Genomic DNA, 10263 nt, shown 5'->3' with positions numbered 1-10263 from the left:
TCCCTCTGCTCTGAAATGAGGTGGTTAGAAACCCACCTCTCCCTTCCCCAATCTTTGAACTGGATAAGGGATTCTTACATACAGTAAAAGCCCTCCAGAACTTTAGAACATGGTGAGAAATTCTAGAGCCTTTAAGAGCCACAGAACCTGGCAGGCATCTCCTGGAGACAGGTGGACGTTTGGTCTCTGCAGCCATGCCCAAAGTCATGAAGGATGTTGTGCACCCCTTGGGGGCAGGGGAGCTGAGCATGGCGCGGGCTGTGGTCCGCAGTACGGGCGGCTTTACCCTGGGCTTGTCCTTGGCCACAGCCTATGGGCTCCTGGAGCTGCTGGTGGAAGGGCGCAGCCCCTGGGGCTGCCTGGTGGGCACCCTCACTTTGGCGGCCTTCCTTAGTCTGGGCATGGCATTCTCCCGCCAGGTCCGAGTCACGGTCTTCCTGCTGCTGCCCCAGGCCTTCTCCAGTGAGCTTGGCACCCAGTGGAGCGGGGTGGGCCGTGGGGCAGGGGCTGAGGCGGGAAGGGTCTTGGGGAGAGGGTGGTTGAGGGAAATATTCTGAAGGCTTCTGTAAGACACATGCGTGTGCCGCCATGTGCAAGGCTGGGGCCCTGGGTCTGATGGTGCTGTCTCCCCAGAGCAGGGCCGAACACTGCTGTTGGTGGCTGCCTTTGGGCTGGTGCTGCAAGGACCCTGTGCCAACACCCTGCACAACTTCACCCGGGCCAGTGAGGCTGTAGCCTGTGGGGCAGAACTGGCCCTGAACCAGACCGCTGAAATGCTGGAGAGGGCCAAGCAGCCCCTTGTCAGTAAGGCTGAGCGTCTCTGTGGACTGCCGCATTCCCCTTGTCCTGCGGGCTGTATGTCCTCTGGCTTCATTCCTCTCCATTGGTACTGGGTCCCAACCTTAAAGCATCTGGTTAGACCCCCTGACCCCTGCTCTCTGGCCCGCTCCACTGCCAGATGAACTATCTCCCAGACTCAAGCATCCCGGGTAGCAGCCCCCTCTCCACTCCCTCCTCCAGGGGCAGTGGTGGGAACTGGCCCCTAGAAGAGGAGACCCAATTAATGGTTAATTAACTGGGTGTGCCAAGAGTTTGAGTTCAGTATGACCTGCCTCCTCTCAGGTGCCCTGAACAAGATCAAAGCTATTGCCCAGAAGACCAAGGAGGTGGCTGACCGGGTCCGCAAGTTTTTTCGGTCAATCATGGATGGTGTGAAGCACATAGGTCAGCACATAAGTTTATCTGTTTTAGGGGGTCAAAATTCACCCAATCTCCTCACCCTTACCCTGCTTCCAGGACTTTGTGGGCCCCTCCTGGGTGCTGACTAGTCCCCCCTGAATATAGCAGAGCCAGGCCCCTGACCACTCTCTGGTTGCTGTCCTGGTGCTCCCCAACCCCCTGAGAAGGTGCTGCAGGACTCCTGGGTACCAGCCCCACAGCTGCCCCCAGCCAGGGCCCTGCGGAACGTGTGGTACTGGCTCCTGCACATCGGCGACGTGTGCAACTCTGAGCTGGGCAACCCCTACTTGAAGTGTGCTCGGGTCTTCGATGATGCCAAGGACAGCTGCATGAAGGTCATACCACAAGCCTACCACCTGTGTTACTTGCTCATGCCCTTTAAGCTGATGCTCTGTGGACTTGCTAGTGGTGAGAGAGCCAGGGGTTTGCCAGTAGGATTGGGGGCCTGGCAAGTGTAGGGGTCAGTTGGGAAGGTGGGCCCAGGAGACTAATGGGGGGCAATCAGTATGGCACCAGTAAAGATGCTGGGCCCTATGTGGGGTGGGGGGCAGGTAGGGAGGAACCACTGTAGTGGGATGGGGTAATAGGGAGAAGCCAAAATGTTCTGAGCCAATATGGAGGCTAGTAGGAAAAAGGAACAGTCAGAGGGCCCTGTGAGAGCAAGGTCCCTGGACGTGGGTGAGGCCGGCTGCAGCTCTCTGCCCCTCCTGACCTCAGTCTTGGCTCTCAGTGGTCCAGGTGTTTTGTGTCATTCCCAAGTACATCCAAACCTTCCTGCGTGAGACCATCGGCACCTGTGAGTGATCCCCTTCCGGCCCTGCCTTGGGCGCTGTTCCTGGGTGGCCTCCCTCCCTCATCCCGGGATGTGTTAGCCTGGGAGTGCTCCCAGTCCACAGAGAAGAATGCAAGAACAGGAAAGGACCTCAAGAGCTTACCCAGGCCAATGTCCATGCTGTACAGATTAGGGAATTGGGGCCCAGCAAAGAGGAGGTGCCTCTTCAAAGCTGGACTAGCCAGCGGGAGCTGGGGAGAGAACTAGGGCCTCCTGCTCCCTTGGCGGGTCATGGAGACATCCGCTGTGGAGGGCAAGGCTGGCGCGAAGCAATGGCATAGACTGTGGAGGCCTTCTCCCCTCCTCTGTCTGCTGTAGGTCCCAACGCTGGGGGTTCCTGGCTGGACTATGAGCCATGCGGACCCTCCCCCAGGCCCTCCCCAGAGGCTGGCCAGGCCCCTCCCTGGGTGCAGCCCTGCCCCCTCCTAACTCTCTTTGCTCACATCTCCCCTGGACCTGTGGCCCCAGCGGTGAGGAAGTTAATTAACCGGGTGCGTCAAGAGTTTGAGTTCAATATGACAGCCACCCACCACTTCTCTGTGGATCTCAATGCCTCTCGGAGCCTGTCCCAGGTAGCTCTGGACCTCCACGAAGCTGTCAGCTTGAAGCTACACCGCGTCCAAGAGGCCTTGGCTCTGATGGGTTACACGACACCTCTGCTGCTCATGTTTCTCTACCTCCAGTGAGGGGCTTGGGGCCGGAAGACGGGTCTGGGGGTGGGGAGCTAGGGCTCCTTGGGACCTGCTCATCCCCATAGCATCCTGGGAGGCTGGAGCTCAGGGGCAGGGGTGCAGGTAGGAAGGGTGGTGCCCTGGGGCATCTGGTCAGGAGTGCTGAGGGGCCTCACGTATGCTCCACCAGAGCCCTGTTCTACCGGTACTGTTACCTGAACTGGGACAGTTTTGACAACATCTACATCACCAGCCGATTCCTGCACATGGAGGCTGTCCGCTCCATGGCGGGATTGCCCACCGTGCTGCCGCTCAGTGCCCACGAGGCCAGACACTACATCCAGCCGGGTGAGGGCCCTGAGGACCAAGGGGCTTCCCACCGACCCTCCTGCCCTGCCCAGAATCCCAGGCACAGGCTGGGCTTGGGGCCGGGCCAGACGTAGGAGAGACAAGCCAAAGCTGAAGGAAATTTCTGGCTGGGGGAGACACAACCGTGTCCTTGGAGAGCCCTCAGTCTGAAAGGGGAAAGTAGGGTCCCTCAGAGGATGCAGACAGAGAGAGAAGGGGCAGACAATGCTTCTAGGAGCGCCCTGGATGTCTGAACAGAGGGGAGGATGGGTGGGGAGTGGATATGGAGCAAGGGAGGTGCAGCTGGAGAGGCGCGGAGAGCAGGAAGTGTGCATGTGCTGATGTGGACGAGATGCGGCCGGGGTGGTGGGGGCTGTCTGTAAGGCGGAGGGCCAGGTGAGGGTATCAGAGGTGCCTTAGGAGGGAGGATTCCTGGAGACTGGAAATAGGCCACCAGGCCCAGATGGAGATGCTAGGCCTCCAGCTCTAGCCACGAAGCCCCTGCCCATGACGAGTGCTTCCCACTTACCCAGGGGCCCTCACAGCTTCATCACCTTCCAAGAGCAGAGAAGCCCCAGCTTGATCAGGGGCAAGAAACGTCTCCAGGAGGGAGATCTCTCTAGGAGCTGGGGTCTGGTGAGCGGGTGCATTGGGAGCATCCTCCTGACTAGCCCTCCCCCACCCAGGCTCCATCTTCTTGTCCCGGTGGGAGCAGATTTTCTACATTCTGGCCACCTTCGACCTTATTCGGCACCTCCTTCTCGTGTTGCTCCTGGTCTTCCTGGACTATGCCATCTTCTGGGTGCTCGACCTGGCCCGGCACCAGTTGCAAGGGGAGATCGTGGCCCGCAGTGAGTGCCTGAACCTCCCTAACTTCCTCAGTCCTGGGAGATTGTCACTTATTTACCAGCCTCTGACTTTGCCCCTCTTCTAACTCTGTTTTCTGCCTGGTAATCCCTGTGCCCAGTTCAAGGTTATAGCACAAGACAGTAGATAAAAATACAAGCTCTAATATCAGACTGCCCTGGGTTCAAATTTCAGTTCTGTTCTTTACCAGATAATGTCCTTGAGCAAGGTGCTTAACCTCCCAGACCCTCCGTTTCCTCATCTGGACAATGGTACAATAATGGTAGCAACCTCTCTGGGTAACTTTAAGGAGTAAATGACATCACGTGTGTTGAGTGCCTGGTGGACAATTGAGAGCACACCACAAACCACAGGATAGAATTAATCTAATCCGGTGTACCAGAGACCCAGCAGAAAAAGTTAAAAAAATACCCAAAACAACCAATAAAGCACTTTGTTCAGTACCTGCTCCACAGTCAGTGCTTAGCAAATGTTTTTTTTTTTAATTTTGTTTTTATTGAAGTATAGTTGATTTACAATATTAGTTTCAGGTGTACAACAAAGGGATTCAGTTCTATGTATACATATGTATGGTTTTTTCCAGATTCTTTTCCATTTATTGTCACTACAAGAAATTGAATATAGCTCCCTGTGGTATACAGTAGGTATATATTTTACACTTGGCAATGTGTTTCTTTTAATCCCAAACTCCTAATTTATCCCTCCCCTACTCTTTCCTCTTTGATAACCATAGTTTGTTTTCTATCTCCATGAATCTATTTTTGGTTTGTAAATAAGATTTGTATCATTTTTTTTAGATTCCACATATAAGTGATATCATATATTTGTTTCTGTCTGACTTACTTCTCTTAATATGATAATCTGTAGGTCCATTCGTGTTACTGCAAATGGCATTATTTCATTCTTTTTATGGCTGAGTAGTATTCCATTGCATATATATACCAACTCTTCTTTAACCAGTTATCAAGTCAATGGACATTTAGGTTGTTTCCAGGTCTTGGCTATTGTAAACAGTGCTGCTACCAAATGCTTTAATATAAATGCTTCTGGGTAGTTGTGGAGTCAGAGGGTGGACTCACTGACCATTAAGGTCATTTCAGATCTGGTGGCCTGGGCAGGCAGATCAGGCAACAGCACCAGCCAGCTCTGGACCATGGGGTCAGTCCTAGTTGCCAGGAGCTGAGGTTAGGCCCCGGGGCACCATGAGGTGCCCAGGGCATCAAAGGCCCCTGGCTGAGGGTCTGGGGGCCATCTTGATGCCCTGCACTGTCCACTCTCCACCCTCCAGGAGGTGTGGCCTTTCCTGCATGGTGGAGTGGGCAGCTGCCAAGAGCATCCCTCACACAATGTCTTGGTGCCAGGCCCTGTGTTAATATCCATAACCGTGGAAGGCACTGGCTCCACTGGGAAGATATTCCGTGATCTGGTGTCGGCATTTGATGTCCTGCAGCAAGGCAACATCACCGTCTTGTCCCGGCGCTGCCTCCTGCGTCCCTCGGAGCCCGACAGCACTGGTTATATAGTCATCGGTATCAGCCACACCTCTGAGGGCACTGGGGGGACAGACGCCATCCAGGGCGCAGGGGGCACAGATGACCCAGGGTGAGCGTGGCTGTCACCTGTGCCCACCGGCGGCCGCTTACTGTGTCTGCTGTGCCCCTAGGCGTCATGTATGGCCTCTGCTTCTTTGTCACTTTGTTTGGCAACTATGTCAGCCGGCTGCGGCGGGTCATCTGTGCCTCCTACTATCCATCCCGGGAGCAGGTGAGAGGTCCCCGGCCAGTTCCTGCCCCACTCCCCAGGGTGCTAAGCTCGAGGCTGTCTGTCTTGGTTTAGGGGAGCTTAGAGCCCTTCAGTAGGCCAGCTCTCTCTCCTCTGGTTAAATCCCAAAGCCAGTGACCTGGACTGTAGGTCTCCGGACTGCAAATGGGGCTGGGAGAAATGTTGCCTCTTGGGGCAGGGCTTTCTGAGACACAGCTTGCCTTCAAAGTTTGGTTAAAACCCTGGGGGGACGGGAGCCATGTTGTCATGTTGAGGGGTGAATGGAAACTTGCCATTTGTTTACTCATTTACCGAGCATCTACTGTGTGCCAGTCAACCTCAAGGATGGCGAGATGAACCAGACAGTCTGGAGCTCATGGTCTTCAGGCAGGCCAGACTGGCTTTTAACAAGATGTAACAATGAAAAAAGTGTTTTCATTAAGGGATGAATAAAGTCCACGGAAACCCAGAGGAGGGAATGGGTAACTCAACCTGGGGGAAGTCCTGAAATCTTCCCAGAGGAAGGGGCATCTGAGCCAAGCCTAGAGGGATTCGTAGGAGTTGGACAGAAGGCAAAGGTAGGGAGTAGGGGTGAGTGCAGAGAGCACTCCAGGCAGAGGAAACAGGATTAAGGGGACCCCCTCCCTGACTCCCCTCCACCAGGAGAGGATCTCCTACCTCTACAACGTACTTCTGAGCCGCCGAACCAAGCTGGTGGCTGCCCTGCACCGATCAGTGAGGAGACGGGCAGCTGACCAGGGTCACATGAGTGGCCAGGGTCACATGAGTGGCCTCCAGGTGCTGGCCAGGCGGTGAGCCCACTGTCCTTCCTTATAGGAAGTGGGGCAAGAGGGGGTAGAAAAAGAGCCAGAGGTCAGAATGGATCACTGTCCTTTCTAAATGTCCTGAGGTTTGGTTGAAGAGGGTACCCATTCTGTGGCATTCATGCATGCACGGATGAAGGGTGGGGAGTGAAAGGAGAAGGAGGCTGGGAAGCAGAGAGGTTGCTGCTGTAGTCAGAGTGATGGAGGTTAGTCTGCAGGAAGGCCTACCCGTGGTCTGGAGTGTAGTGCTGGAGAGGAAGCTGGCCAGGCTGGCCTGTTTAGTTTCTGTTACCCTTCTCTTCAGGTGTTCCTACCTGGCTCCGTTTATCAGCCACTTTAGGCAGCACCAGACCTACTGCTTGGGCTGTGGGCAGCCCCAGGATGAGGGGGACACAGAGAATTTGGTGTCCTGCAGTACCCCGGGTTGCCGAGGTGAGACCCCTGGGGAGATGCTTCTCCCTGCTGGGACTCACTGCATTTGCATGTGACAATCATGACAATCAACTGTGGTTCTTCTTTTATGGACTTCTCCTCTACCTCACCTTTTGTACCCCTCCCTCATGACTATGCATGTTCTCATTTACATAGACCCCTCAGCTCATTTTCTCTATATGTGCCTTCCATTCCTCCCATGTGAATGGAATTTATACACAAGTGGCATTGCAGCAATTCCCTAGTGTGGACCACTTGAGGAGGATGGGGGGCCAGGGGAGTCAAGGAGGCAGGGGCTGGAAGCCAGGAAGCAGGGTGGATGGTGGGAAGGTACACATTCACTTCCTTCCCTGCTGGCCTCCTCCAGGTCTCTTCTGCCTCACATGCTTCCGCCTCCTGGACAACACCTGCTCGGTGTGTGCATCCCCCCTCTCCTACCAGGGGGAACTGGACCTGGAGCTGTGAGTCTCCATCAATCCGAGGTGGCTGGAGCCTGTGAGGGCGGTGGGAGCAGCCTCCCTTCCCCCAGGACCTACTGAGATGGAAGGCTTCTCCAGGGACTCCAGTGATGAGGAGGGCCCCCGCCTGTGGCTGGCTGCAGCTCGCAGAAAGGGCCCTGAACAGGAGGGGTTACTGCGGCAATGGCTCCAAGACGCTCTGAGCAGGACCCTCTCATCTGAGTCTAGCTCTGAATTCAGGTGAGCAGAAAGCAGAAGGAGTTGGAACCTGGGAGGTCTAAGGATGTTCTGTTACATTTTACCAATGGCTTGTTGGGTGCCTGGCCCTCTGCCCGAGCTGGAGACAGAGATAAAGGGAGGGGAGGCAATGGAGGTTTGCCCAGTGACTGCCAGGTCAGCACCCCTGCCCTGAAGGAGTCCACCAAATGGTGGGGGACAGTGACATCAAATAGATAAGTGACAAGTGCGGCAAGTGCCCCAAACAAGGAGTGAGGCAGGTTCCAGAGGACAGAACAACCAATTTGGGTTGGGGGTATATGAATGAAGGCTTCATAGAAGGAGTGAAAAAAGAGGTAGGTTTGGGGGCAACCTGGTGGTTTGTTTGGTTGAGGAGTGGAGGAAAGCACTCCAGGGGGAGGCCTGTGTGAGTTTGGAGAACGTGGCACATTTCGGAAGGGAGACCCTAAGAGAGGGGTGGGTGGGTGTCTGGGTGGAGAGCTCAGAGTGTGCCAGAAGATGAGACTGGCAGTCAGAGGCAGAGGTAGGACGGAACTTCCCTTTCCCGTCAGAAGATCCTCAGTCAGAAAGTGATATATTCCTATATGTCTTTTAGGACCATAAGCTAAGGAGGCAGAGAGGAGGCTGTCTCAGCCCAGGAAAGGTCGGTGATGGCCTCAGGACTGAGGTGCTGAGGATGACAGGGAGTTTGTGCTTGGGATGGGGCGGTGTTAGGGCAAGAGGAGGAACAGGTTTTACAGAAAGAGGAATGGCCCAGTTCAAGACCTCTGAGGTATCTGTAGGGAATCCAGCTGGAGATGCCCAGGGGACAGTTAGAAAAGGGCAGGACTCTGGGCCAGAGGTGTATTTTAGGGGGTTGTTGACTTAGGGACTCTAAGAGAGAGGGTGAGCTGGATCATACTGGTGTAGGGCATGGCAGGAGAGGAGGGGACAGGGACAGCAGCCTGAGGGGCTCAATCACAAACCACGGAGGGAAGAGGCTCATGAACAGCAAGCCAAGCATATCAAATGCTGTGAAATGACCAAGTAGGATGAAGACTGAAGACTGGCCATTGAATTTGGCAGTTGAGAGAGCCTTGGAGCAGAAGGCTCTTGTGGGAACATTTCTCATGGTGCAGGGAAGGTCAAAACCAGTCATAATGGGTTTGGGGCGGGGGAGTGACTGACAGAGAAGACTCAGAAACAGAAACAGGCTCTGTGACACTGTTGCAAGAAGTTAGAAAATCCTTTTTTTTTTTTTCCCAATATAACTGCTGTAGTTAAAAAAAGGAATGTTGATGGTGAAGAGGAGGGAGTTAGCTTCACAGAGCAACAGAGCGCTTGAAGGGAACCCAGGACTGAAGGGTTTTTCTTTACCTAAGTAGAGGGAGACCTGAGCATTTAAGAGGTGAAAAAGAGAGCACTGAAGAGAGAGGGATGCCGGAGAGATGGGATCTAGGGCCAGGAGGACTGGGTGGCCTCAAATAGGAGTAGGCTCGCCTGAGGCAGGAGGGGAGAGGGTAGGTTCCTCAGAGCAGAGCAGAACCTGCTCCAGTCTGGTGGCCTTGCTTTACTGGGGCGGGGGTGGGGGCGAGGTAGGAGGCAAGTGCACCTGCTGAGGCAGCAAAAAAGTGGGCTGGGAGTGGAATAAAGGTTTCAAGGAGTGGGTGGTGGAGATTGAAATATCTGCCTTGGGGACTGTGCAAAGGAGCCAACTGGGGAGGTTAAGAGATTTCCAGGTAGCGTTAAAGGCTCAGGTGATGTTGAAAACCATCACCTGCGAGGACTTACTCCAGTACACTTGGCTATGTAGCTTTCTAGAGCAGATGTGGTAGCTGTGAACTAGATTCAAGGGTGGAAGGCTTTTTCTGGGCAGGTCAGGGGAAAGACAAGATGGGAGAGAATTGGGGTGTCTGTAGTCAGAGTGTCTGAAATGACTGACCTTGGGGAAGAAAAGGGGCTGAGACCCCGGGGTGAGGGGTATGTCTCCATGAGGTGCTAGAGCTGAGGCCATGGGCAGGAGGGACATAGAGAGTGGTCCACAACGAGGGAAGAATTCTGGGATAAATCCAGAGAGTGGCCAAGGTTGAGGGCACCGTCTGAGTGGGAGCAGAGATGAAGGTCTTTACGGCCAAGGAGGTCAAAGATTGAAAGGCCAGAGAGTTGGAAGGATCCACCATGAGGAGGCTGCTGGGCCACACAGCGCCCTGGATGGGTGCGGGGGGTCTGGGAGGCCTGGGGAGAGAGCCACGGCCCAGGGGAAGCGGGGCGGGTGGGTAGCGGCTGTGGCAGCCAGGAGCTTTGCAATATGCCTTGGGCCAGCCAGCCGGGTTTGAGAAAGACAAGCAGATTCTACTTGGGAGGACTGCAGAGAAAACTGTCCAGTGGGCACATTCCAGCATGAGTGGGGCACCGGAAGTAGTAATGAGTTGAGAGGTTAAAGGGGAAGCAAAGTTTTATTTTTAGAGATTCCAGGAGGCTCAGTGAAAAGCTGGGTCACCAGACTATTGGGGGTAGCTTGAGCCTTGAGCAGGTGTTATCCTCGAGGTCACTACTGGTTCTGCCCTTACTAGCAATGTGATCTTGGGCAAGTCATTGCCCATTCATCTCTCGGC

The 10263-nt window shown here is 54.6% G+C and overlaps 1 protein-coding gene across 1 annotated transcript in view; it reads left to right on the top strand.

The window, feature by feature from the left end:
• The first annotated feature begins 130 nt into the window (after positions 1 to 130).
• DCST2 (DC-STAMP domain containing 2) overlaps positions 131 to 10263 on the top strand; it is an 11500-nt gene continuing 1367 nt past the window's right edge. The window contains 14 exon segments of the mRNA XM_074349970.1: positions 131 to 462; positions 634 to 804; positions 1123 to 1224; positions 1450 to 1647; positions 1970 to 2035; positions 2540 to 2753; positions 2933 to 3090; positions 3777 to 3941; positions 5319 to 5486; positions 5621 to 5721; positions 6382 to 6530; positions 6847 to 6974; positions 7342 to 7435; positions 7532 to 7672. Of these exon segments, the coding sequence (XP_074206071.1) occupies positions 195 to 462; positions 634 to 804; positions 1123 to 1224; positions 1450 to 1647; positions 1970 to 2035; positions 2540 to 2753; positions 2933 to 3090; positions 3777 to 3941; positions 5319 to 5486; positions 5621 to 5721; positions 6382 to 6530; positions 6847 to 6974; positions 7342 to 7435; positions 7532 to 7672 (2123 nt within the window). The 5' untranslated portion in view covers positions 131 to 194.

This window comes from Camelus bactrianus, chromosome 21 (assembly GCF_048773025.1).
Source record: "Camelus bactrianus isolate YW-2024 breed Bactrian camel chromosome 21, ASM4877302v1, whole genome shotgun sequence".
Taxonomy (NCBI): domain Eukaryota; kingdom Metazoa; phylum Chordata; class Mammalia; order Artiodactyla; family Camelidae; genus Camelus; species Camelus bactrianus.
This window is presented reverse-complemented; position numbering and strand designations above follow the sequence as displayed.